The 27,388-nt window shown below is 40.1% G+C and overlaps 3 protein-coding genes and 2 non-coding genes across 9 annotated transcripts in view; 4 read left to right on the top strand and 1 right to left on the bottom strand.

Moving 5' to 3' along the window:
* Window positions 1-5,736: 5,736 nt before the first annotated feature.
* On the top strand, window positions 5,737-15,546 carry atg9a (ATG9 autophagy related 9 homolog A (S. cerevisiae)). Of its 2 annotated transcripts, XM_056394060.1 has the most exons (20): window positions 5,737-5,884; window positions 6,185-6,240; window positions 7,389-7,540; window positions 7,669-7,712; window positions 7,848-7,912; window positions 8,054-8,203; window positions 8,495-8,636; window positions 8,745-8,885; window positions 9,045-9,165; window positions 9,381-9,556; window positions 9,653-9,775; window positions 10,074-10,261; window positions 10,966-11,119; window positions 11,534-11,713; window positions 11,838-12,050; window positions 12,192-12,424; window positions 12,603-12,720; window positions 12,844-13,114; window positions 13,651-13,796; window positions 13,887-15,546. In XM_056394060.1, the coding sequence occupies exons 3-20, from the start codon at window positions 7,438-7,440 to the stop codon at window positions 13,893-13,895; spliced, it is 2,577 nt and encodes an 858-aa protein (XP_056250035.1). In that variant the 5' UTR covers window positions 5,737-5,884; window positions 6,185-6,240; window positions 7,389-7,437; the 3' UTR covers window positions 13,896-15,546. The 2 variants fall into 2 exon arrangements, with proteins under 2 accessions (XP_056250035.1, XP_056250036.1); XM_056394061.1 differs by lacking the exon at window positions 8,054-8,203.
* A 654-nt stretch (window positions 15,547-16,200) lies between these two features.
* trnak-uuu (transfer RNA lysine (anticodon UUU)) lies at window positions 16,201-16,273 on the top strand. The gene has a single exon. It is a non-coding gene; the product is annotated as a tRNA-Lys (tRNA).
* Window positions 16,274-17,197: 924 nt separating this feature from the next.
* zgc:112416 (uncharacterized protein LOC550509 homolog) lies at window positions 17,198-19,344 on the bottom strand. The gene is made up of 8 exons (XM_056393888.1): window positions 19,339-19,344; window positions 19,085-19,141; window positions 18,859-18,907; window positions 18,463-18,536; window positions 18,092-18,277; window positions 17,722-17,836; window positions 17,496-17,632; window positions 17,198-17,290 (listed from the first exon to the last, which is right to left on the bottom strand). Exons 1-8 carry the CDS (start codon window positions 19,342-19,344, stop codon window positions 17,198-17,200), a joined length of 717 nt encoding a protein of 238 aa, XP_056249863.1.
* trnak-uuu (transfer RNA lysine (anticodon UUU)) lies at window positions 18,711-18,783 on the top strand. Its single transcript has one exon. It is a non-coding gene; the product is annotated as a tRNA-Lys (tRNA).
* A 1,120-nt stretch (window positions 19,345-20,464) lies between the features above and the next one.
* Window positions 20,465-27,388, top strand: part of pcnt (pericentrin) — a 35,237-nt gene continuing 28,313 nt past the window's right edge. For 2 of the 4 annotated variants that reach the window (XM_056392844.1, XM_056392843.1), the window contains exons 1-6: window positions 20,465-20,624; window positions 21,972-22,001; window positions 24,248-24,424; window positions 24,927-25,070; window positions 26,068-26,217; window positions 26,344-27,257. In XM_056392844.1, coding sequence (XP_056248819.1) covers window positions 20,577-20,624; window positions 21,972-22,001; window positions 24,248-24,424; window positions 24,927-25,070; window positions 26,068-26,217; window positions 26,344-27,257 — 1,463 coding nt within the window. In that variant the 5' untranslated portion in view covers window positions 20,465-20,576. The remainder of the gene's footprint in view (window positions 20,625-21,971; window positions 22,002-24,247; window positions 24,425-24,926; window positions 25,071-26,067; window positions 26,218-26,343; window positions 27,258-27,388) is intronic. The other 2 variants (XM_056392846.1, XM_056392845.1) reach the window with 1 other exon arrangement.

The following is a 27,388-nucleotide window of genomic DNA, read 5'->3' as shown; positions in this document are numbered from 1 at the left end:
TCTGACTGTAGCCTCATATATACCATACAGATGTGAGTGGTATCAACTTTCTCTAACTCTTGGTAAGAAAAAAAATTAGCACATTTGTAACTATTCATTTAAAAAGGAACTACTGCAATTATTGTTGGGTGTTTCCATTATTTTGTCCCTGTGCCTCAGCTGGTTTCTAATCAGTCTTCACATGCCACCACATTTTCATATCTCTTTTCATCTGTATTGATTATTAAGTACTCTACTGACATCCAGCAATAACCTTTCTGTCTGGTGAGCAAGTCTGAAGGGCATTTACACGTCTGGATGGCGATTCACAATAGATAGACAGCAGAGCTAAGTGTGGAGAAAGTAAGGCCAAAGCAAATATGGAAGAGGCTACTGCTGTGCAAAGACCCAATCTGAACTGCAAACGTATTTGTTAAAATAGTAAAAGTACAAAGAGCTAAGTGGAAAATTGAAATACAAAGAAACAAGAGCCACTGTTGTGCATCTGGAGGACAATTCATACAGTCTGGTGTCAGAGTTCACTCCCAGGGGACAATCACACTGATTCATGCATTCATGTCTAATGCACACCAAACACACACTCTCAGATAGTGACATATATGATGTCACCTGATCTGTATGACTCATACCACCCATTCAGTCCTTGGCCTGGATTTAAAATGAAATCACATTTCTGAGAAGAAAGAAGGATCGCAGAAGGTCATTTCAGAAGAAACTTACTGATCAGGCCTCTTTTTAAAATGTAAGTGTTCAAGTTATAAATATGATCAGCAGACCATGGAGTGTATCACTGCTACTATTCAGCAATACTGCTATGGACTGTTTTAAAAAACCTATTAGGTCGACAGTGTCACATCAGCAAATTATGAATGAAAGTTTGACCTCCCCTCGGTCTCCACATAGGCTTATGCTTTTAATTCAACATAGAGTTTTTTGTTCCTTGGGTATGATTCATATTTTTATCTTTCTTAGTGTCATACTAGACCTACAGGGTGAATTAGGTCCCTTCCTCACCTTCTACATGGGAAAATGAAGAGATCAGTAATCTCTTTGTTCGGGTCGCCTCTATTTCACTCATGTAACACACACGTTCACCCACATACACACAAAACCAATCTAACCTTCCCTATATTAGTCATATATCTGCACTCAAATCAAATAGGAAATTGATATCAGTGCTCCATTCTGTGGTTCTGTGTGTGAGAAATGTAGGAGACCAAAGGTTGGCTGATATGAGAAAAAAATACATGTCTGTCTTGAAAACCAGAGGATCTCCTTCCATCTTGTTAAAAATTGCTTGTTAAACATAACTGGCAATCCAACTTGACTGAATGAAATTAAAAGTGAAATGGCCATTTTCAAATGGCACGTTTCAGAGATCATTCAGCCACTGAGGTCATGTCTTTAACATAATTAGTATTTCTAAATTAGGGGGTTTTGAGGCATGTGGGAGAAATTTTGCAACATTTTACAATTTTAGAAATGGTGGGCATTTTCCAGGCTGATCAACATAGAATATAACTGAACAACTGACAGAATTAAAAATAAGATAAAAGACAAATGATGAAAAATAAAAACTGTCATGACTCATACTTCAGTATTCAACCCGTCAATGATAATGATAGCAATGGATACAACTATTAAATATCTATTGTGTATCTGGTCAGCCCTAAAGGAAGTGGGACAATTAAGGCTGTGGGAAAACTGCCCCAGGGGTACCAGCAGAGAGATGAAGATAAGCTACAGTTTCAAATTTAAAGGGAGGTTTGGGAGTGTGATTTGTATGCCCCCGTGTGTGGAGATTTCATACCTGCTCTGTTGGGTTTGCATGGGTGCACGTACAGGAAAGGACATGATCTAATTAAGTTGTTCCAGAGACATGACTTCATCCTGTTTCCCTTTACCCTACCCCCCACCCAGACCATCGTATAGACCAACCCCACCTGCCACGCCCCACTCCCACCCACCCCCCTGCTAACCCAAGCACCACCCATGGGTTGTATGGCAGCATGACAGCATGTCTTTGGACCAAATTAGCTGTCAATGCAGCCCCCTAATTCCCGACAGACAGTGGGGTAATTTAATCAGCCGGCTATAGCCTGCAGCGGAGCACACATGCTTACACGCACGCACGCACGCACGCACGCACACACACACACACACACACACACACACACACACACACACACACACACACACAGCAACTGTTTTAGTAAAAAAAATAATAATAAGACATAAGAACATCAACGTAATTCAACATTAAGAACAAACCATTTAGTAGAGACAAAGGAGGTAAAAAGCACCAACTACCCTGTTTTTCATTTATCTTTCTGTCATAGCTACTTAATTTCTAAGTTACTGCTAAGCTAATCAACGTAAGACATTGCATTTCATTCATTGGGATCAGGAAAAGGGCAACATTTTTTTAACTCAGGCAGGATAGAAAAATGACCTACTTCATCTGCAGTTTTACCCCTAACCTTTCCTGTACAAATGAAATGAAATGCAACAGTTTAAATATGGTCTATCAATAGATGGAGGTTTGTGGTAAGCAACTTCTACATTATACAGTATGTTCAACATCTTAGTTACTGTTTGGTGTTTATCAGCCAGTGCGCTTCGTTGTGACAGACTTTTACCACTGGATTAAATTGAATGAAGCCTAATCCTAATCAGAACAGATTAAATTACCCAGATCACTATAATAACTAGATTACACAGACTCCCCCTGACTGAAGACACCCCTGCCCTTTTTAAAAAAAATCTCAGTACACACAAACACACACACACACACACACACACACACACACACACACACACACACAGACACGCTGTCAGAAATGGTTATATAATGGGATGAATAAGTACTTAATTGTAAAGGTGTAAAAGAAGGAGAAAGGTTAAAAAGTGACAGAGGAATGAAGAACTGCAGAACTGCCAGATTGTAAACAGTATGTTGTTGTGTGTGCATCATTTGTGAGTATGTCTGTATGTTTGTGTTTTTTTGTGTGTCTGGTTCTGGTGTCTGTAAGTGAAAACATTAATTAATTCCCATTAATTCACTTGTCTTAATGAAATCATCATTGCTAAATTCACTTGTGCACACACACACAAACACATACACAGTGATTGGTGTTAACAGTGTAACTAATGCATAACACATTGAACAAAATCCCAGCTGTCACTCCAGAGGCTTAACAATCATATATGAATATTCATCACAGCAGAGAGTGACAGAAGGTGAGCTTGGCTTTGCAAAGCATCATTTTTGAACTGTAGAGTCAGCTCCTGCACCTCATTTACTGTATGTCCATCAAAGTCCAATTCACAGAACCTAATGTGCAAAAGAAGCTGCACATATAAAGAGTCTGACTTGAGATACCAGCTATATTTGACATAGAGAAAACAATATTTTTTATTTAACATTTTTAAATTAAGCATGTAGCTGGAAACCAGTCCAAACATCATCCAAAAAGAAATGGCTGCTTTTATTTTTGGGTATAGCGAGGCTCAATAGCTTGTAAGGCATGGGGGACAAGCATTGAGCTGTGTTTAGGTTATGGTTGAAAAATATTGTATTTTTCAATAATATTTTTCTAAAGTACCAATTTGGTGATTCTTTACTTTCATTTCCAAATTCCCTTGGAAAGAAAGATAGAACAATTAAATTAAGACTAAAACTGGGATGATACACTTAGCTAAAACTAACAAATATGGTGTAATATAGTGTATAAATCATGACAGAATGTTGTGTTGAATTTGCTTTAGAGATTATTTTGTCCACCCCAGAGAATAGGCCAAATAAACAAAACACCCTTTCTGTATGATGCAATACACTAACAGTAACTACATCCTCCAAAATTATCATACATTTGAATCAACACCTGTCTAAAACCACTCCAATAAAATGTTAACATTATAACCTTCACAAAGGAAATATTTATTGCAGGACTGTTGTATTAGGTGCATTTGTTTTAGCCAGTTTTTCCTAATAAACTGCCAACTGAGTATAATAAACAATATATACAAATATTAAATATCAAGATATTCACATCACATACTGTATCAATATGAAATAATTTAGTCATGAACTCTGCCAACAAGTTATGCTCACAAAATTGTGTATTTTGTCAGCACCTGCTTTGACTGTGACCTGTTTGTTTTCTGCAGCATCTCAGACCAAAACAAATCTTTCGTGGGGCACTTCCGGTGTCCGTTAAACCCACAACCCCACCACCCCCCTCCCTTCACGTTCTCAGTCAGAAAGGTGTAACGAAGCCCAGTGAATTAAACACACAAGAAGAAGTACAACTGAATTAAGTAACCTCCTTTACACGAGAGCCAACAAAAACTATCTAGCCACAACCATTAGCCAACGCTAGCATTGTCGTGATATGCTCCACAGCAATGCAGACAGTTAGCCTGCTAGCGATAGCAACATTTGCCAAGTACATTCATAATAATGGTAACAGCAAGTTTGCAAACGTTATAATGCCCTTTGTAGCCGGTAACTTATGAAAACAGAAATATAACATTATGTAGCCATCGAGTTACTTACAGTCAAGCAGAAGAAAAGCCAGTTATGGAAGAAAAGCTGTGGCCCTTTAGATGCTCATCGGGCTCTCCATCTCAGTAAAGCCAGACCAGCATTGGCTCCAGGGTCAGACTGAGAAGAAAATTCAGCCTTGGATTTATCTGCACAGGCCAACTACACCACTGACAGAGCCGGTAAAAACTTTAAAAACTTTTTGAATGTTTTGATAGGCCACCAGCCGACAAGGATTTGAGCCGGTAGTCCGCACGGCCAGTCTTCCTGTGCTCTGGTCTTATCTGTGTTTGTCAGAGGCCTATTTAGACAAAAACGTGGTTTATTCAGTGGAGGAAATTCTAGAAAACTGCTTTCACCTGAACGCTGCATATGGGTGCAGGTGTGGGTGGAGCCTGTGTGTTTATAAGTGTGGCAAGGCCCTATGGTTTTACATGCAAGGACTCACATGCACTAACATGCACAAGCTGCCAGACCCAATACCAAAACAAAGAAGAGAAGTTCATATTACAACTATAAACTGTATATAAAAAGATTACAACATATACAGAGGGAGTGTGACTTCATTCTCTGCTCAGGGCGCCATTCCTTCCCTATATCTTTTCATAGAAAATAGTTGTTTCCTGCTATATTATTGTTTAAAATCTCGTTTAGAGAAACTTTAATAATGACGTTAATAACATGAAACAAAAGTTCAAAATTTCAGATGAAGCTTTTGATTGCATGCGTTATAAAGCCCCCCATGTTCGGACACCCCAGACCATAGGTTTTATATGTACATATGACATATGATTCATGTGATCATACAGTAGGCTACAGTTGATCAAATGCAGTCTTCAGTTTTATTTTAAGATATAAGATTATCCATTTTTGATCACAGAAAATAAAAGCTTTGTAATAACAGGAAATATACATGTAAACTCCACATGTAGCAGCATCTGTCAGGCTTCTAGTGCTACTAAAAACGACCAGGCGGTGGTAGTAAATACCCATTTAATCAACAACCAGAGTAAATAGTGAAGAGACCATCATGGAGGGTCACACAGGGCGTGTTACTGACGTCCCAAATCTACACAACACATTCTTACAGCCCGCCTGTCGACGAACCCGATTGGCCGCCGATCCTACTGCTGGAGAGCTCGTCTTCTGATTGGTTAGCGTCCTTGCCACTCAGCTGTGGTAAACGACACTGCTAGCTGTTTCGAAAATGAAACTGGCTTGTATCTGAGTTCGAGAGGGAACGAAGAGAAAACGAAAACAAGACGGTTATCAGATAAAATCCCCGGGATTTCGATCAAGGTTTTAATCTGACGCATCGGAGGCAGGGGAAACGAAAGGGTAAAGTAACTCCATGTGGCGTTTGGGAGGTGACATTTTTGTAGAGAGAGAGAGGGGCAGGCCTGTGCTGTCAAAACACGATAACAACAACACCTGAACCAGTTCTCCTGTGTCACTGCTTATTACCATTTCAATCATCAAAAGTCAGCTATTTCTGACATTTTGTGTGAACTCAACCTTGTGCTGCACTGTAAATTGCCTCCGAGGAGAAACAAGGCATACGTCTTGCAGTCTGTTGTGGTCCTAGATTAGACTTTAAACGACAGCTTAAAGGAAATCTGCCTTCCTGTTTTTTTTCAGCTGGGAATGTTGAGTAACCACCAGAGCTGGAAAGGACGTACTGCACTGCAATGGAGGTAAGGATATTTCTTTAACTGACATAACATGTACAATATTTTTGCTTTCAGAGGTGTATCAGTATATAGCATTAGTTAAATGTCACCAGCACCTTTGGTATCTCCTCCCAACTACATGTCACATGAAGAGTTCTGTCCTTACACCACAAAATCTTGTTATTACTTTTCTTTTATAAATCTAAACTTATATGCACAGTAAATATGGTGCCATCTTGAGGAACATTTTGCCTTTTTTTAAGTAATTTTCTTTGTACTTCATTCCTGCCAGGTGCCATTGTTTTGTCAATACTGCACTATATGTGTTATACTTCATAGCATGTAATTATGATATCAAGGCAATAAGCAATTAATCTGAGGAGTCTCTTTGGGACCTCCTGTCATTATTATTATCTGTCTGAAGGCTTTGAGACCTGCAGTGCCAGGTGGATATGACATTGTTTATAATAATTTTGCTGTCACAACTTTAATTAAGTAGACATATCGTTTGTCAATGACCCATTTGGTTGGTTTTGGTTTCAGCTGATTAGTTACTTTGTTTAACTGACAACGGCAAATGCAACATACAGGGGATTTACCATAAGTTTCATATGGTATTCTCAGTACACACCCTTTACATTTCACATAATCGCTGAACCTTTCCCAGGCCATTCGTTACAATTCGTTCATTATTTAGTCCCATCTGAAGCTTGTACATCATGTAGAGGCTTCAGTATTGTATAAGGAAAGTGCCCTTTAAACTGGATGTCTAGTTTTGAATCTCCTGTGTCAGCAAGTATCCAGCTGTAGGCTGTCTGCGCTTTCAATGATCCTGACCTCTGATCTCTCAAAAGGATCAGATAAAATAGAATTTTTCTTGAGGGATCAATATTAAATAATGCAAAAATCAATAATGAGTTATACTCTTAGTGTCACAAGGAATGTTGCCTTTAAAGATCAAGGATAATGTTGATGGTAAGGCCTCAATAGGGGCTGTAGGCCGAACCACACATTTTTCATAATTTAGACTGTGTAATCGCAAAAATGAGTTGGTGATGATTATATGGCTCCTCATTTCCCCTTCTCCTCTCCATCAATGTTGACTATTTGTCTTCATATCTTCCACACTCTTGCCTTACCCTCATCTCCCTCTGCTTTTCTCTGTTCTCCAGTCTGTAGCAGTGGGTTTGGCTACTTGGTGAGACTGAAGCCTCTGTCAGTATGGCGCACTTTGACACAGAGTACCAGCGTCTGGAGGCGTCCTACAGCGACTCTCCCCCTGGAGAGGAGAACCTGCTGATGCATGTGCCTGAAGGAGCCAAATGTATGACACACACATACACACAAAGATCACAAACAGATCATGGACTTCAGAATCACATTCTTCTCTTTTACACAGACAGTGATACTTCACAAGAACGCCATTACTAATTTGCAATGCATCTTTTGCAGCCCAATGGCACCACATAGAAAACCTGGACCTGTTTTTCCAGAGAATATCCTTTTATATGTTTTTGGCATATATTTGTTGTTTGTTATGTTCTGTGAATTGTGCTTTCTTAAATTTGGCACTGTGAATGATCTCAACACAAATAACATTTTTATCCATATTAGTCCTTAACATTCAATACGTCTATAATCTGCATCAGAAGAATGGATTCACCTGTATGCTGCTGGGAGAGATCTTTGAGCTGGTGTACGTATCCTGCCCATCATAAATTATGTTTTTCATGCAAAGTAGTATCCGTATAGGAGTTTAAGGTGTCTTATATGTGTATTTTCTCCCTGTCTTTCCTCGCTTCGTCTTTCTCTTTCCCCTCTTTGTTTTTCCATGCAGTCAGTTGCTATTTGTGGTTGGCTTCACAGTGTTCCTAGCTAACTGTGTAGATTATGACATCCTCTTTGCCAACAAGTTTGTAAATCACACTGATTCATCTAAAGTCACCTTGCCGGATGCCTTCCTCCCAGTGAATGTCTGCAGTGCCCGGTGGGTATGACATAGTTTATAATAATTGTCCTTAATGATATGTACCTTTTTGCATAAAATCTACAAGTGTTATTTACATTGCAAATGTGGTGTAGCTGAGGATAGGTCAAGTGGTTGCTTTTTTAGGATACAAGAATCCAGTGACACACCTGTAAAGAAAGAGCACTGCTTTAACATTCATGTAGAATTTCGACAGTACAGTGTGATGTAAATCATCAGATGGGACTGTTATTTTTAGTCTTGTGTATTGGGAAATGATTGAATGATAAAAGTAAATATTTTCTCCCATAGTATCCAAGACAATGCATTTGTGATCTTTGTGCTGATAATCTCTGGGGTGTTTTGGCTACATCGGCTGGTCAAATTTATCTACAACGTCTGCTGCTATTGGGAGATCCGATCTTTCTATATCAACGCCCTCAAGATGACCATGGTGAGACAGACAAACTAACGTCACATGATTTGTTCTGTTGACATTAGAAATACAGTCTCCTAGAATGTTAAAAATTGAGACAGCCTTCACTGTGCTTTTTCTTCTCAGTCAGAGCTCCCCTATGCAACATGGCAGGAGGTTCAGGCCAGGATAGTGGAGATCCAGAAGGAACACCAGATCTGCATACACAAAAAGGAACTTACAGAGCTTGATATTTACCACCGCATTCTCCGCTTTAAAAACTACATGGTGTGTTCATTTGTGATGAAATGTTAATAACACTGTGTGGTGCAAAACTATTCATGTTTAACACTACCCACACGCTCATGTTTAAAGCTACTTGCAAACATAATGACACAGTTGTGTGACCTGAAACCAAACTAAAGCTGTCTTCCTCCGCTTTTCTAGGTCGCTATGGTGAATAAATCACTCCTTCCTGTGCGATTTCGACTTCCTGTACTTGGGGAGTGTGTGTTCTACACCCGGGGTCTCAAGTACAACTTTGAGCTCATCTTCTTTTGGGGGCCAGGTGTGTGTATGTTCACTGTGATTCAATATATGCGTACAATATGTATCTGCATTTCTACGGTGTCTTGTTTAGGTGAAGTCATGGGTCTGTTTGCAGGCTTTGACAAGGTTTAGAATTACAAAGAAGTCTTATTTTTTATCTCTCTTGTTTTTTTGTTTTGTTTTGTTTTTTTGTTTTGTTTTTTTGTTTTTGTTTTTTTTATTGTTTCTCTGTAGGCTCTCTATTTGAGAATGAGTGGAGCCTAAAAACAGAGTATAAGAGAGGAGGCAACAGGCTTGAGCTGGCTGACAGGCTAGCGTCTCGTATCCTGTGGATTGGCATTGCCAATCTGCTGCTGTGTCCGGTCATTCTGGTGTGGCAGATCCTCTATGCCTTCTTTAGTTACACTGAGGTAATTGCTCCAGAAGAGCAGATACAAACTCTAATCAATTTCCTCTTTCATTTAGTACTGTAGATAATAGTTTGTTGTGTGTTTGTGTGTATCTAGGTGATCAAGCGAGAGCCTGGTTCTCTGGGAGCGAGATGCTGGTCTCTCTACGGTCGCTGCTACCTGCGTCACTTCAATGAGCTGGACCACGAGCTCATGTCACGTCTCAGCAAAGGCTACAAGGTCAGTGGACTAGCTCACCCTCTGCAAACAGTTGATGCTCTGAAGTTGCTTGTCCTCCAGGTTTACAACTGCAAAATTTTATAACACTGAATTGTTATTTTTCTTTAAATAAATGCAAAGAATGCGTCTGTACATGGCAGTGTAGAAAATCACATAACATTAAAATAAATATTTTTGAATACATACCATGCTTTTAGTGTTTATATTTGTGCTTCTCATTACTTATGGAATTGATTAAGTGTTTCCTCTTCCCCTTTTTCTCTTCCTCTTCATTCTCTTTTTTTCCCATTTCATTCAGGCTGCATCCAAGTATATGAACTGTTTCCTTTCACCACTGCTGACAGTGGTTGCCAAAAATGTAGCGTTTTTTGCTGGGTCCCTCCTGGCCGTTCTCATCGCCCTGACCATCTATGATGAAGACGTTCTTGCAGTGGAACATGTTCTCTCATCAATCACACTGCTGGGAGTGTGTATCACAGTCTGCAGGTATGGATTAGTGTTACCTAGTCAATCTGTCGGCTGCTCTCATCTATCTAAATGCACATAATTGATTTAATGATTTTATTTAACCAAAGCATTTTATGAACATACAGATGATCATTCAGATCATTTAATGATTAGTCAGGATACACAACAATGCCCAAAGGCTTATTTCCATTATGGTCCATTGGATTGGGAAAGCAGAGGAGGGAGGAGAAAGTACTACAGCCTGTAGCAGCTTGTCAGTGAGTTGTTCAGTCACTAAAATATATAACTAGTTCCCCACTCCTCTCTGCTAATGTATTAACTTCATCATTATAAAACAGACATTAAATTGCAAACATCAGGTGCAAATATCCAACATGAATAAAAGACACAAACCTTCAACTGGAAAGTCGGTATGTTATCCACCAGCCATTTTTTTTATTGCGCTTTTAAAGCTACCCAGAGTTGTAATCTCTTTAATGCAGCTTACTCTGCTGTATAACTGATGAGTATAAGAGGGTTTCCTTCCCTAAGTAGCTGCTGACTCTTTGAAATCTGTGTTAGCTCTGAATTGAAATCGTCAAGTATTGGGGAACATTACCACAAACTGAGTTCTACCTGTCCAATTCTATTTTGTACTTTTGTGAGGACAGTGACGGACCGTTATTATCCAATATCCTTCAAAATAAAGTTCTTTTCCACCATCATCATCTCTCTCTCCTCAGGTCATTTATTCCTGATAAACACATGGTGTTTTGTCCTGAGCAGCTGTTGCGGGTTATCCTGGCTCATATCCACTACATGCCTGACCATTGGCAGGGTAATGCACATAGATATGAGACCCGGGACCAGTTCTCCCAGCTCTTCCAGTACAAAGCAGTGAGTACAAATACTTGCAGCATGAAAATGTGAGGTGTAATTAATATTACTATTATTAAGATTATTTTGTCTAATGACACGCTTTACTCTCGCACTGTTATTTGCATTTATATCTTAAAGCAGACCAGTAAAAACCACAGGTTTCTGCTGCCGGCTATGAAATAGATGCACTGAAGAAATGGGGTTTTAGTGCCGTGTTGCGAAGCACCTTGTTGGTACTTGTAAGGGGAAGAGATTAACTCTCCACTCCCAGATTTCCTCAGCTGGTGGCACTTTTAAATCTTTAATCTTAAAGCAACCAAAAGGATTATGTCATTTTTAAAAAGCACATTTAAATTTTTAGGTACGAGTTGGCTCAATCCTTGTCTGTTATCTGACTCTAACATTAATGTTTCCCCATCTGTTTGTGCCCAGGTGTTTATTTTAGAGGAGTTGCTAAGTCCAGTAGTGACTCCAATCATCCTCATCTTCTGTCTGAGGAGAAAGTCTCTGGAGATCATTGATTTCTTCAGGAACTTCACAGTGGAGGTGGTTGGGGTGGGAGACACCTGCTCCTTTGCCCAGATGGACATCAGGCAGCATGGACACCCTGCGGTGAGGGACTGCTGCAATAAGTGAAGCCATACACACATGAAGCCACACCTGTAGACACGCATTTAAAGTGCTTAGATAGAGAGTGTTGTGTGTCTCTGATTTTACTCTTTCCTCCATCTCTTAGTGGATGTCGGCGGGCAAGACAGAGGCGTCTATCTACCAACAGGCAGAGGATGGAAAGACGGAGTTATCTCTAATGCACTTTGCCATTACCAACCCTCAGTGGCAACCTCCGCAAGAGACAACACACTTCATCAGCCAGTTGAAAGAAAGAGTTCACAGAGAGGCCACGGGGGCTCCTACGGACACACATCCACTCTCACTGTCAGAGTCTGAGGTATGGAGATAAGCCATGCTAAGTCATGCTAAGTATCACAGTGGTTTTAAGTTAAATTTCCTATCATCTTAAGAAGTAAAATTGGATTTACTCTTTTTTTCTCTTATCCTTTTTCTGCTTCTCGCTGTCTTTCTCTCATAGCCAAGGAGCCTCATTGCAAACCTCTTGGCAGGTCCCTCTACACTGGCCTCTGTTCATTTTGGCAGGGACGGCTCTTTGACCAATCACGCAGCAGCTGGCATAAGTGATGGAGCATCTGCCTTGCGCTCCCTTTCCCCAATCAGCAGCAGTCTGCACCTGAGAGGTAGTTTGAGTGCAGCTCACAGGACTGCTGGCCACACTTCAGCCATGAGCAAGGCAATGGCAGGCTCTGGGTAAGAAAATACTCCTTCTGAAATATGCCTCAACTCAATTCCTTTTCAGGCCACATCTTTCTGTCCAACACTAAATATTCACTGAGATACTGTCTTTCGCTACCATTTTACTTTGTATCCCCATGCCTTTCTCTTTCTGTCCTCATTTTCTCCACATTCTTGCTCTCTCCTCCTGTAGGACTGATGCCCGAACTGTGAGCTCGGGCAGCAGTGCATGGGAGGGTCAACTCACGAGTTTGGTCCTATCGGAGTACGCCTCCACTGAGATGAGCATCCATGCACTTTACATGCATGAGGTAAGTGTGTATATGCACACATGCGAGCTGTGGCCTTGTCATGATGAAAATCTTACAGATCTTCTCCATCTTGGGCCCCACGTGTAATACCTTCAACTGTATCTATATTTTTTTGTCTTGTAGCTTCATAAACAGCAGTCTCGTGGCGAGGTGTCTCGTCACACCTGGCACAGGCAGGAGAGTGATGAAAGCAGTGATAGTATCCCTGATGAAGTGAGGAGCCATCCCAATCCTCATTCTAGAAATTTCCCCCGCTCACATACTTTCCCCACCACAGTTCCCAGTCCTAGTGCCATTCCCACTTCAGCTTCAGCAAACAGCAGTGCCATCGTGGGCCATCAGGGGGCATCATCACAGGGCAGCAGCCATCGGCGCCATAGTGGACCTACCACAGGTATCCACATTGTGGTTATGTCTCCATTTTTCACATCACATACATTTGAATGAATGGTTATTTAATGATCCTTTGGACAGCATCAGAATAATTTCAGCCTACGGTTCTTTTCATATACGTATTATCTAATATAATATTTTTAACATTACCTATCTCTTATTACTTTGGAAGATTATTGCACTAAATTCTTACTTTTCTGATTCTGTCACAGAGGTTTTTCACAACTTGCAGCACCATTATTTCTATGAATGAAAACACATTGGTAGAAAATTTGTATAGATAGATTGATACTTTATTTTGTGATGACGTATATATTAGAAAGAGATGTGTGTTTAGGACAAGAAATATTGATGTAGTGTACAAATCATTCTCAATCCTGGTGTAAAAGTGAGTGGCTGAGTTTGGCTCAGTAGAAGATCTATAGAGCTTTCAGAGCATTTCATTATTTGTAAACCAACTGAGAACACAGCTGTGCTGGTGCTATAGAGATCAGTGCTAATTGCTGACACCTTTCAACCACACTGTCTGTTTTCCAGACTGTTTTGGTGCAGGGTGGAAGGTAGTGAGGTCTGCCCGTGTGCCCATGGGAGGCTGGGCAGAGGAGGACCAGGCAGCACCACGACAGCACGAGCCGCTACCAGAGGAGAGCTCAGAGGACGAAATGCCTCCTCACATACACAAGGTGATTGCAGTTTGTGTGTGACTGGGATGGTGTTGTTAATCTGCTTGTGTTCACTGCAACTAAACAGATGTTTTTTTTATTTCTTTTTAGGTTACATAATCAAGTCATGTGACTAAGTATCAGCACCCTACCTTCCATAGATAACCACAACAAACACACACCCTCACCCTTGACCAAACCTTTCTCCAGGATTGGCCATCTGATCAGACACAGATGAAGATGGAAATGTACCATGATCCCTACAAATACGCAAGTAGTAAAACCATCTGGACAAGTTTAGATTGATTTATGAGAACCATGACTTACTAAATGACTTCCTACATGCCTTAACAGGCAAACAGGGTAAATCTCTGAACTTGTGTATCAGAAGAGGACCTAAAGGATCAAGTTCTTTCCAATAGTCATTGGTACCGTCAGATTACACTACACTTTTTTATAATGTCTAAGGATTACAAAATGAAAGTGCATGTGTTGCTGCGATGTAACATAAATTGTGAACACTCAGCACTGCTGCCATAGAAAAATACAGAACAAATTGAACAAACTATGATCACAATAGTCCAAACTGTGCTCTTTTCACAATCAGATGGTGTGAGAAGTGAAATCTGAAGAATGTATTGTGTCTCTATAACAATAACAACATTCAAAATGTTGGTTACATACAGACTTTCATTGTGTATATCTGTTCTTGTACCAGTAGCAAAAGGCTGTGCATCGTGCTCTGTGCTCTGTTTCAGCTTGTATTCTGCCTCTTCGCAAAAAATATTAAGGCCTCAAACAGTATAAAATTCAGTTGATATTTTTCAATTACATATTTTACTCCTTAGAGTTTTTTTTTTTTTTTTTTAAATTTCATTCTGGATTCATTAAATTTCAAAGTTCAAGTGAATTTCCTAAAATGTTCTGAAACTTTTCCTGAAGTTTGGCTCTGTTTGCACAGATAGATGCTAATTTTAAAGATAGATTGTACAAAGAAGCCTGGTATTGTGCATGCACACATGCACTATGTACATAAATGTTATCAGGTCAAGTAGCCTGCAGCCATACAGAATACTGAATACATCACTTTAACACAGTTGTAGGGTATTTTATATAATCAGAGATGTTGAATGCAAACACATTTTAATCTGAGGTTTTTAGGTTTTTACTGTTTACCATTCATTATTTTACAACAGACTAGCTAAAAGGTGCGGCAGACAAATAAGGCTGTTAAGCATGTAATATTGACTTCTGTGCCATACAAGAAGCCCCCAATCACAAGTGCATGACTGTCATCCACTCATCTTCTGAAGAGTTGTAACTATATCACCCCACAGCAAAAATACTGACCATCCTCCATGTCCTGCCTAACCACAGCATGATTTTCCTCTGTTCCTCTATCATTAATCCGCAATTCTTTAAAAGAATTATGCACTTTAAAAATTTGTTGATGGAGAGGGTGTCACTTATCTTGGATTGTTTGTATGTTTTCATATATATATTTTTTAATTATTTTATTTATCAAAAGGGATGTGCCATGATGATTGACAGTTGTAAATCAAGGTTGTGTTTTCTGTTGTGCATTTTGATCAGGATAAAAAGCTGTGTCACACTGCTGAACTGATAATATGGTCTAGGATGCAGTGATCCAGTGTGGTAAAGTTAGATTAAAGGTGATTACTGTTGTTTTTTGTTTGTTGTTTTATAAATCCTGTAAAATACCATTTTGTACAGCTGTAATTTCATCCATTAAAGACAAATGGTAAATGGACTGCACTAATATAACTTTTCTTCTCTTATCAACCACTTAAAGCGCTTTACACTGCAAGTCACATACACCCATTCACTCACACATTTATTCAGCGTAGTTCTATGCATAACGCGATTTTTCTCTATCACACACACTCACACACTGATGATACATCGGGGACATTTTGGGGTTCGGTACAGTCAATATGTGGACTGGAGGAACCGGGGATCGAACCAACGACCTTCCGATTAGTTCATATCTGAAGACTGAAAAAACAACTAGCAAATGTTGAGAGGCTTAATGATGATGAACCCCCTAATTAATATTTGGCTAATGACTGACTGATCGACTACCATTGTACCACAAAGTCGCTTTAGCGTTACGTTACATTTTCCGTCTAAATATGTCTTGACGGAGATGTTGCCAAGGACTAACGGCTAACTTGTTAGCTGTTAGCAGCTAAGCCGTTAGCTGTTAGCAGCTAAGCCTTTAGCAGCTAAGCCGTTAGCTGTTAGCAGCTAAACCGTTAGCTGTTAACAACTTATCCCCTTAGTATACGGCTATCTTGGTAATTTTGCTAGCTACGTAATGTTTGTTGTCAACGGTTATGAACCAGAAAAATGAATCGTGATCATGTTATATTCTTAATCTGTGTCGTACTGTGTTCTTCTCAGAGCCCGGATAGCTCAGTCGGTAGAGCATCAGACTTTTAATCTGAGGGTCCAGGGTTCAAGTCCCTGTTCGGGCGATAATGTTTTTCTCTTTTTTGTCACATCTCTAACTGTTCTTTTGAATCAACTGTCTTCTGTCTCTTTGTTATAACTGTGTCAAAACTCTTCAAAGTCGGGATCTACTGATTTGACAAGCTAGTGGAACAGTTATACATGACCTAACGATATATATCAGCGATGGTTCATTTAGACTAGCGTTAACTACTACACTTGTAAATGTTTTGGCTAAGTTATAATGTATCGGATTGGAAGGTGTTAGTCAAGGTTTACGTTTATAATTGAATCATCACCTTTATCACAAATTATATAAATAAATGTCTCTCAAAATATAATTCTAAATACCAAGAAAATGTAAAAAGTTAATGGTATTCATGTAGCTACTGCAAACAGAATTTACCGATGGGGATAGCTCAGGATAGCTAGCTAACTTTAGCTACGGTTTTGCCTAGCCTACTTCAAGTGGATGTGTTTTACAAAAGAATTGACCACTTACAAACATAAAAAATAAAGTTTAAGTATGATGAGCAGTAGTGTACATCCACTGGATTATTATTTGTCATTCATATGAACATTTTGAAAAATCTCAAGGATAATAGTAACTTTTACATTAGATCCAACCATTTGTAGATGTGCAATGTGTGTGTCTGAATTTTTTTGTACTTTTTAGGCTGGAGTTATTGTCATGACCAGTGTTGTGCAGCCAGGGCTTCTCCAAAAACTTTTATGCATTTAAATTAAGAGACAACAGGGGACTTTCAGAGAGAAATCTGAGTCCAGTAAAGACATAAACACACAAACATCAAATGTGTTTGTTAGCATGTGTGTATATATATATATATATAATCCTCTATGTGTGTCCATATAAGAACTTAAGTATACAGGTGCTGTTAAGGATGCTTACACGTTGAGAGGTGGAAGTGTAATAGGTGCTGATACATGGTTTAAGGAGGATAGGTGTCCCCCTGCTTGTCCTGCTGGGACAGATGACACGCCTGGTAACCATGTAGGGTAGCTGATGGGAGGCAGCTGAGGTCCTGCAGGGGTAGGACCATAGTGATGATGATGATGGACAGCACTTCCCCTTGGTTTGACATCTTGCCTTACAAAAATAGGGTTTCCCTGGTAACTGTCCTGGAAATACAAATTTGGGACTTTGTTGCAAGAAAGAGATTACAGTTTTGTAAAGAGTGGCGACTTTGTGCTTTGACTCTATGTGTCAGAGAGTGTCTGTGTGTTTACCTGTCCAAAATTAGTTGAACAGTGACTGGACCCCCCGAGTGGCGAGAAGACCATAGGAGGCATGGCTTTCAGCATCATGTTGTGCATTATAATCTGGTGCATCTGGGCATTTTGCATCAGCATCAGTTCCACCATGTCTAACATGCAAATTACACATAACATGAATAACACAGGGATGAATACAGGGAGACTGAAATAAGATATATATCTATTTGCTGTTACATACCCTCCTTGATGCTGCCTGAACGTGGTGCAGGGTATGGGTGAGGTGGGGGAATCTGAGCAATCAGAGGCTGCTGTGGTGGCAGCTGTTGTATGATGGTGGCAGGCTGCTGGGGTAGCTGAAGAGAGAAATGAAAAAAGGGGAAATGATTAGTTCTGTTACATATTTAATTTGCACTATTCTTGGCCTCATTGCACGTCAATCTGGATTGCAGCGTCAGTGATAAATATCTAACATGAAAGGAAATTGATGAACAAAAATAGAAAAAGGGAATAGGAAAAGAATATTAAATGCTTTCAACAAGCCACATAGAAGCAAAGTAACAGATCTGTGGGATTGGAGATGTTCTTGAGATTACTGTCGATTGTCTTACAGTCTGTGCAACAATGCGTGGAGGTGGTGGAGGTGGCAGGAAGGGCAGAACAGGGGCTGGGTGGTGGATGTGGGTGGGTACCATGGTTGAGAGTGGTGGAGGGGCAGCAACAAATTGTGACTGGTGGTGTCTTTGGGGACCTCCCCAGGTGTGAGGTCTGCTGAGATCTTCTAGCATGTGCTGCTCCTACACAGAAATTGACATTGTGACAAGTGAAACAATATTTACTGAAAACACTGGTCAAATGCTCTTTTTGGAAATTTCTTCTGTTTTTCTCTTGCATTGATTTTTATTGTCTTCATCTCTCTTAAAGTAGGTAAATAATATGTGACTAAATAAAAATGTATAGAAGATAAAGATTTTGTACTGACCCTCAGTCTTTGCAGCAGGTCCTGCTTTCGCCTTAATGCACGGTGCAGTGCATCCATCTGCCCATCATAACTCCCTGAGCAGAGAAAATCATGTTTTCACAAACTAACCCTGTAACTTTTTACTGTCCCTCATGTTTACGACCTCAACTTGCTCAGTCAATACAGTTCCATATCATATCAGTTTACTGCCAGGTTAAGTTTATCACTACATGACATCTTGAGAAGTCATTCTTTAATTCAGCTAAAGAGCCCGGATAGCTCAGTCGGAAGAGCATCAGACTTTTAATCTGAGGGTCCAGGGTTCAAGTCCCTGTTCGGGCGATAAGATGACTGAGAGAAGGTAATACTATCCACAGCTTAAATGGTTTCATCACAAACATTTCTTTGATATCTTACTTGCAGACTCTGCTCTGTCGTCCATATTGTGCTTTTTGTTTTCCAGTCTCTAGGAATGTAAGTCAAGAATGTTACTTGAAGATTAGGATGTGTAATTTTTTCAAAAAAGGAGACAAAAAAGGTCTAGCTAAACTATTTTACATGAGAGTCCTTGAGAGGAAAAATTACCAAAGTAAATGAAGATCAAACTACAGCGTTCTATAAACTGTAGACTAACTTCACCTACCTTCTCCAGTAGTTTGAGTTGGAGTCTTGTCATCTGATCAACCATGGAGCTGCCATCCTAAATATACCAATAATTGGTTGAAATACTAGACACAAACATACAGATGTGCATGTATATGCTTTTAATACCTAATTAACCTGAAATCTTGGCATTTGGAGTCACACAAACTGTGTTCACCTGTGTGTTTGAGTCAAAACTAAAGCCGCACAGTGGTTGCCATGGGGCACACCTGTTTACCACTATGACTTGCATACCTGCATGGTTTCTATGCTGAGACAGAGAAGAGGGAGGCAGTCTTTCAACATCAAATACCATTACTCAGTACCCAAAATGCACTTATTCTGGAAACAAATAGAATTACCCGGCTTGGATATATTCCGTGCCAATTTCATCTAGAAATATAGATAGATATCTAGATAGATGTATTCGTTAAAGGTAACCTACAAATAACATGATTACAGGATGACAGGATTACACTTATTGTTATGGTTTGAAGAAATTTAACCTGAATGGTGATCTTTTGACCCACTTTTATAAAATATACTACTATATACTTTGTCATTTAGTTCCAGTAGTGTATATAAAAAGTGTTTTAGGCACTTTAGATGTTTAGATTCTTATCCATCCTTATCCAATACCATCAGATCCCAAATTCATTCTGCTGCATGACATCAACCCCAGACATACAGCCAGAGTCATAAAGAAATATCTTCAGGGTCAAGAGGAACAAAAAGTCCTGCAACAGATGGTATGGTCCCCAAAGAGCCCTGATCTCAACATCATGGAGTCAGTCTGGGATCACATGAAGAGACAGAAGACACAGAGACAGCCTAAATTCATAGAAGAGAACTGTGGCAGGTTCTCCAAGATGTTTGGAACAAACTACCTGCCAAGTAGCCTACGTTAAAAACTGTATTCAGATGCACCTTGTACTAGAACTGTTGTAAATGGCAATGGATGAGTTAGGAGTTAGTTTTTTTCTGTTTACTGCACTTAATATAAAGTAAATTAATAAATAAAAACTATTCATGGCATTATTTTTGAAAGCATCCGCCCCTTTTGTACAGTGCCGTACGTTGCTCTATTGCCATAGAAACTCCGCAGCAAGTGAGGGACTGGGCATTCACTTTCAAAACAGAAATGAACAGAGGCATGTTTTGTATTCGCCTGCACTGATTGGCTACAACAGCCGTCAATCCAACATTGGCTACTACAAGGTGGTTTATTGGTGCTGCAGGAATACGTTTAACCGAGGCAAACACCATTGGCTAAAGACGTGGACTGAAATGATTTCATTCGTCCGTTCATTCAAGGAAACTCGATAAGGGCGGAGTTGAAATGTCTTGGCGGCCATATTGAATATTATCTGTTGACAGTTGTGTCTACGATAGCTGAAATATTTTGTTTTAGCTAACTTATGCTAGTCGTTGTGCTTTTCAATTGAATTAGGACATCTGTCCTAAACTTTTAATGCCTTTGTTTAAACCAAGAGATGGACGAAGATGAACGTCAGAGGAAACTAGAAGCAGGGAGAGCTAAGGTTTGTTGCCAACATTTAACGCACGCTAATACGGAATGCTAGCAGTTAGCTAACTCTTTTGTCATAGCACTGCGTTTGTCCACAGCTAACTACACCCACCTCCACATTTTATTACGTTTGTTTTATTTGATCGTTGCTTGGATTCCAATTATCCGTTAAATTTCGGGTACTCGCAACTTTACTCATTTGCCGCGCACATGTGGCGGGTTGAACATTAGCAGAGCTTGCACATAGCTAAAGATAACAATAACATTTATGGAGTAGATAATCGGCTAATGAACTGAATCACTTCACATACACTTCGAGTCCAGCACGGATAGAATGAGGCACTTACAGAGTCGAGGGAGATTATTTCTAACCTGTAAAATGAATACTTTAAAAACATTTAAGATATTGCCAAAGAGCAGGTGCAGCCCCTGTTTTTGTTGTTTTTTAAAATAATATTTTGGCACATGGTTAGAGTAACTTCCATACAGAACTGTCCATTGTTGCATTTCAGCATCATAAGCTTTGTGTATCGCTATATACAATCACAATTTCAGCAGCCATTGTAACTTTTGCCAACATCCAGAAACATATTATAGTTATAAAATGTTCCCAGTATAAGAGGTCATTAAGTTTAACATGGGTATAGCTCTGTCCCAAGCCTTGAAAACAATAAAATTACTTATTTAGATTCCTAATGTTAGTAGTTAGATTCTTTTATTATATTTTATTCTAGTTACACTCCTTTTAGCTCTCTACAGCTGTCTGAGAGCCAAGAGATAGTATAGTAGAAGTAGAGTATTCCAAATGGTATTTTTTCACCATTCTGTGAAATGTATTACTGTGGTGCTGCCAAAATTGGGGAAAAAAGCAAGCAGCTGTTTTACTTCAATGGAAGACCATATTAGTAATGAATCAATGACCAAGAATTACTCTCTATGGATAACCAGGCCACGTTGTCTAAAATCTAGGTTCAAAACTAGGTCACCTTCCAAAGAGATAGACCATCTCGTGATGGGATCACACCAGTAATGATGCCTGTCAACATGTTGACGTTCTAAGCAATGAATACTCAGTACTTATTATTACATTATTGCATGAGTAAATAAGTAAAGTTTTGTGACTGCATCTTGCACAGTTGTGACATTATTGCTCAAAATCACCTCTTTGACAGTTCCGGCTACAGTAGATGTGTCCATGACCACAATATGTCAAGATGACACACATACACACGCACACAGACTCACCAAGTCAATATCATATCATCCCTGCCATAGTGGCTGGTAGTAAAGATGATAAATTACTATATTGCATGATGCTAATAGAACAACGCAACTGAACCACTGATATTCCTTATGACAGAAATCCTCCAACATGCCACGAAACCAGTCGGTAAGTATAGAAATTGGTGACTGGCGGGGACATTGGACTTTGTTTATGGGATTATTGGTTTGTGGACATTGTGAATTCACTCTTCTTGTTTTTCTTTCTCTTGACTGGGCAATCAGGGCTTCCTTATGCTTTTCTGCACTATGATAAAGAATGATGCACAATACAGATTTTCAATTTTCTAAACCTGAAAGTAAATCTGCATTGCCTTCATAATTTGACTGTCTAATATACAGTAGCTGCACACCTTGCATACTCTGTCATGCTGGTTTGCGGCCATCAGGTGGTGCAGTGAGCTCATGAGATTTAGTAAGGTTAGATATGTTGCTCTTGCATCTTGCATGAATGGTGTTGCCATGGTAATGCAGTGCTGTCACTTGCCTTTACTGTATTTGGCGCATGAAAAGCTCTGATTTCTCTGCCTCAATGAAAGCATAGCATATATATGTATAAAACTTGCATACAGACAAGCACAAATGTAAAGAAAGAATCTGTTCCCATTAGACACAGCAGCATGGCCTCACCCTGTCTTAGTACTGACATTGTTGAGAACACAATAGCAGTATTCAGTTCAGTGACATCTGACCACAGTAAGATCCAGCCTGCTGGTTAGTCAGACTTTCAGTGGTGCAGAAACAGCCTTGGGCTAAACAGAGTTCATCTCGCTGATGTGTCTTTTGAAGATGTGATGTGCGTTGTGGCAGGCGGAGGTGGTGAATAGGGTGATGGAAAGACACAAAGGGTGGGGTTTTAGGTGAGTAAGAGAGCAGATGAATGACGTGAATTGGGAAAAGATTTAATTGTGGTGGAGCTGAGGGAATGAGTTTAAAAAGAAAAAGCTTTAACCTGGTTTCAGGAGTCAAATTAGGAAGGTGGTATGGTGGTGGATGCATTGCACGGCGCTAAATGGGAGTACAAAGTAAAACCTTAGATGTGGTTTTATGACCAGGCATGTAACATGTCAATAGAACAAATACTGGTGCACATGCACACACAACGTTTGCATGCACATGTATGTGACTCATCACACAAAGCAACAAGTAGCTCTCCTGAGGACATGTAATCTCAAATTGAATTGAGCATGCACACTCTGATGCTGCTTGCCACACACAGAGCTCTGTCTCCTCCTCTCCATGTGAGTACATCTCCCAGTCTCCACCCTCTTCCCTTAGCCTAGACACATGCCATCCACTCTCCAGAGTTTGTGGAGCCCTCTGCTCTGTACGTTGGCTGTGGCAGTGGGTTTTAGGATAAAATGTGCTGTTGCCTACAGACTAAGATCTACAACTGGACAGTAGAGCAGCTGACATGATGAGGAAGAATTGAAAGGTCTGAGCACCAGCAAGAAAGGGAGCCGCTGACTGACTGTCAGTTATTGATGGAGGGCTTGATGAGGGTCTCTGTCACAATGTGAACTGCTGTAATCTGATTTAAGCTGCTTAAAGAAGAGGGAGACAGGCTGAGAGAGAGAGACAGCGGTAAAAAGAGGAGGAGTGTGTTGCAAAGAGAAACAGCCTGAGGTGGATTTGTACCAAATCGGTCTCTCTGGAATTCAAGCTCAATATCCTGGCTTGATTGGGGATGATGTTTTTCACTGTGAATGAACTTCACAGGCTTAAACTCTTGATATTTTTGTCCTTTCATGACTTCAGAGAAGACTCTGTGTTGCTACAAAAAGCTCCAGTATACCTGTCTTCTTTGCTCTGATTTTGATTTTCCTACAAGCTGAAAAATACGAAGTGACTGAGATGGATTTCTTTTTCATTTCTTTAACCTTGTTCTGTTTCTGGTCTGCCGAGAGGTTGTCCAATATGTGTCTGTAAAATCTGTATTTCTCATGGGCTTGGAATTGCTATCTGGAGATCTGAGCATATTTAGTGTCATCACCTCATTTTGAACTTGTCGGGTTATGGTGTACTCTATTTTGGGTATGAGTTTGGGATTTCTTCTTGTTTCTTTGGGCACTGTCTTTTTTGCTGCACAACTCTGACTCATCAAAATAAGGGCTTCCAATCTTTTTTTAATTTCTACAATGGGGACTATCAACTACTTATATGCGTATTTATATTTTGCTTAATGATTTCCGAATGATGTTTTGAATACTCTTTCTTTTTTCAAATGAGGACATACATCTGGACTGTAGTTCTTTCTCACCTTTGACCGCTGAGTTTCACCATGCTGATAGTGTGGTGGTGCTCAGTGGTTCTGACCTATGTATCCATCTACCTCTCGCTGTCCTTCCTGCGCAGCTTGCTAGCTTCAGACAGAAACGGGCGAAAAGCGTCAGTGCGGGGGCGCCGAAAAAGACGCAGAAGAGGAAGGGCCAGACTGTCACGCAGAATGACAGCTCAACGCAAGACCGTCACGTAGAACCAGCACCTCCATCAGCCAGTGACACAGAGTTGAACAGCAAGACCAACCATGAGGTACTTCACACAATATAGAGATTATCAGTACATCAATAATGGAGTTTGTGGAGGACACTGAAGAAATCTGATTTGTGTGGACCATAAAACTGTAGGTTTAATTTAAACAGCCAGATAGATTTGTCACACAATTGCTTGACTGCATGACTTCACCCGGGTTTATTCATGGGTCACACCACCTGATCTCCAGAATTTGTCTAATTTTGTTTGCTCACTGTATGTGCGAACAAGTGGTCCGTGCCCCCTGTTCGATAAACATACATTAGAGAAATGGGTCACTAACCATCATGTTGCCTGTAGGGCATGTTGTCATAGCAACCTGGCCAGGATTAACTGTGGCACTGTTTACTGCCTTTTTAAAGGGAAAGTTCACCCACAAAATCAGATGCTGTAAGTGCATATTTGTAGCACATGGACTACATTGACTTTTTTTGCATTAGTATCAGGCAAGGTAGTTTATATCACACTTATTTAACATATTTACATTAACTTAATTCTTCAGGAACCCCAAAAGCCAGAAAAATCAGAGGTTCAGCAGAACCAGAGACAGAAGGATCAGCCCACCATCCTGGAGCAATGCCCGTCCCCTGTGGAAGAGTTGAGAGACGAGGAGCTACTTGCACTTACTGGCAAAGAGCAACTCAAGGTATACACAGTTGGTGATTTAACATTTACATAGGATATCAAACTCTACTGCATTTTTAGGATAAAATGTCATTTTTCATAGTGCATGTTAAAGCAACTGACTTAAACACTGTTTTTTTTTATTTTATTTTGTTTGGATTCATTTAGAAATTGTATGTCCTCTAAGTCGCTTACTGGTTTTATTTTGGAGTTGCTGTTAAAGACTGAACTGAGCTTGTGTACAACTAAACAAGACTAGCAAAAGGGAAGATGAGTTTGATGTGATGAATGCATACTTAGCATTAAAATCCTAGGCTCTAAATTCACACGGTGGAAACTGGTCCCTTAAACTGATTTTATAAATCAGTATTCCTGTTTACATACCATTTTGTAGTGTGTTTAGATGTGTTTGGACACACGGATTGATTTATTTTCATGCTTTGTTAACCTGCCAAGACAATGTAAGTCTTGTATTGCTGCAGGTATGATTGAAGACGGTTTGTGTATTTCTGTGTCATCATCAGGCCATGGGGAATGTAACTGTCTCCTCTTCTGCATGGCTGCTTGGCTGCACTGATCTGAATGTGCAGCATATTTCATCTATAATATGAATGTCAGTGTGTAGAGGAATAAGGTTAAACAGGCTGTCCTCAGGTTGTAAAATGGCCTTAAATAGGATTGACTATAGTGTCACAAAGTGTTTAGCATATTGCAGTCAGTTTTAAAAGCCTTAAAGTGATGTTTTATTTATATTTTATTTCAGTTAGGAAGTTGGCCCTATTTTCTATTCTAATTGGCATTGGTTTGTATGTTCAAGTAGTTGGTGGTTCAGTGCTTTCTGGCTGGCAACACAGGAAAGAATTTGTTTTAATTGGCCTATTTTTCATCATTTCATCTTAGGACTGCTTAAAGGTTTGAATTGCTTTACATATTCAAAGTGTGCTGCACTTCACCTAGGAAGGTGTGTGTATGTATGATTGTGTATGGATATAAAATTTACCCATAATTTATACTTACAGCAGTTACAGGAGGCTGTGGAGAAGCGTAATGAGATAATTGCCAAGCTCAGCTCCAACCTGCAGGAGGCCTTGGCCAGCAGAGACCAGGTGCAGCTGGAGGCACAGTCACTTGCTGGACAGATTCAGGCGCTACAGAGACAGCTCCAACAGGTTAGTGCCACTGAAAGCTAAATCTGTGGAAGGATATCAGGATAATTGGTGCCTAAAAACATGCACTTCACAATTCATATGCACAACAACTGAAACTGGATATTGTCTGAATTGTCTTTTACACAGACCAGTGCAGATTTTCTACGCATCAAAAGTCAGTCAGGAGCTGAAGGCCTTAACACTCATCAACAGCAACCTCAGCATGGCCACTGCTCCCAAGATGCAGACCTCAGTTATAAGGAGGCACCATCAGAGGGATCAGGAAGTGGAGGACCTGCCTTTCATTCAAGTGTTGAAGTCATCAGCACTGACGGTGACACTCAGACTTACGGTGTTCTGCACAAACTGAGGGCTGAGCTGGAAGAAGAAAGGAAGAACAGCCAACGCTTAAGTGCTGAACTAGCGGAGGAGATGGAGAAACACCAACATGTGCTTTCTTTACTGGAGAAGGAGAAGAAAAGAAACGAAGAGGAACGAAAAGAAAGGGAGGCACAGCTGCAAGACCTCCAGACCCAGTGCCTTGAGATGCAGCAGTACAAAGAGGAGAAGGAGAAACTAAACAGAGAAGTGCTTGAGCTGAGGAAAAGGCTTCATGAGCAAGAAGATGCAGAGAGGAGATTTAATGAAGAGGTGGCCACATCTGCCCTTCGTCTCAAGAGACTTGAGGAGGAAAGACAGACACAGGAAGAGGAGATGAAGAGGCTCAAAGAGGAGCATAGGGAGGAAGTGGAGAGAGTCAGGCAGGTGTTGGAGGAAAGAGAGAAAGAACTGATGTTTAGGGAGGAGGAGTTTATGGGACTCAAAGCTTCTAAGAATTGGCAGAACAAAGCAAAAGCTGGTGTTAGCTGCGATGAAAGTATTTGTTTAGATGAGGCCAATCTGGAAAGTGGACCTGATCAGGACAGTATGAATGTATCAATACCTGGGGACATTATGATGGAGAGATACTTGTCTTCAGCTCCTCTTGCACACTCTCGGTCTTCATTAGTCAATGAAAGCTTTGAACACTGCAGTCAGCTGGACATCTCTGCAGACCACAGGTTAGAGGACTTCTATTGTAATTGGTCTATATGTGTGTTGCAGAATCTATTTTCATCTTGCATGCCTCATATTTCAGTAGGTTTCATCACTTGAGTTTGTTTTCTAGCCTAGTTAAATCCCCTAATTTATC

This window comes from Seriola aureovittata, chromosome 13 (assembly GCF_021018895.1).
Source record: "Seriola aureovittata isolate HTS-2021-v1 ecotype China chromosome 13, ASM2101889v1, whole genome shotgun sequence".
Taxonomy (NCBI): Eukaryota; Metazoa; Chordata; class Actinopteri; order Carangiformes; family Carangidae; genus Seriola; species Seriola aureovittata.
The sequence above is the reverse complement of the archived record's forward strand: the minus strand, read 5'-3'. Positions and strand labels throughout refer to the sequence as shown.

Bases quoted from the DNA above. Each gene is read 5' to 3' on its own strand.
- atg9a (XM_056394060.1), top strand. From the start codon at position 7,438: ATGGCGCACTTTGACACAGAGTACCAGCGTCTGGAGGCGTCCTACAGC. The intron at 8,637-8,744 runs GTGAGACAGACA...TTTTCTTCTCAG, and splicing joins ACGCCCTCAAGATGACCATG to TCAGAGCTCCCCTATGCAAC. The intron at 9,557-9,652 runs GTAATTGCTCCA...GTGTGTATCTAG, and splicing joins CCTTCTTTAGTTACACTGAG to GTGATCAAGCGAGAGCCTGG.
- zgc:112416 (XM_056393888.1), bottom strand. The intron at 18,537-18,858 runs GTAAGATATCAA...TTCTCTGCTCAG, and splicing joins CGACAGAGCAGAGTCTGCAA to GGAGTTATGATGGGCAGATG. The intron at 17,837-18,091 runs GTAAGACAATCG...TTCTCTCTTCAG, and splicing joins CACGCATTGTTGCACAGACT to CTACCCCAGCAGCCTGCCAC.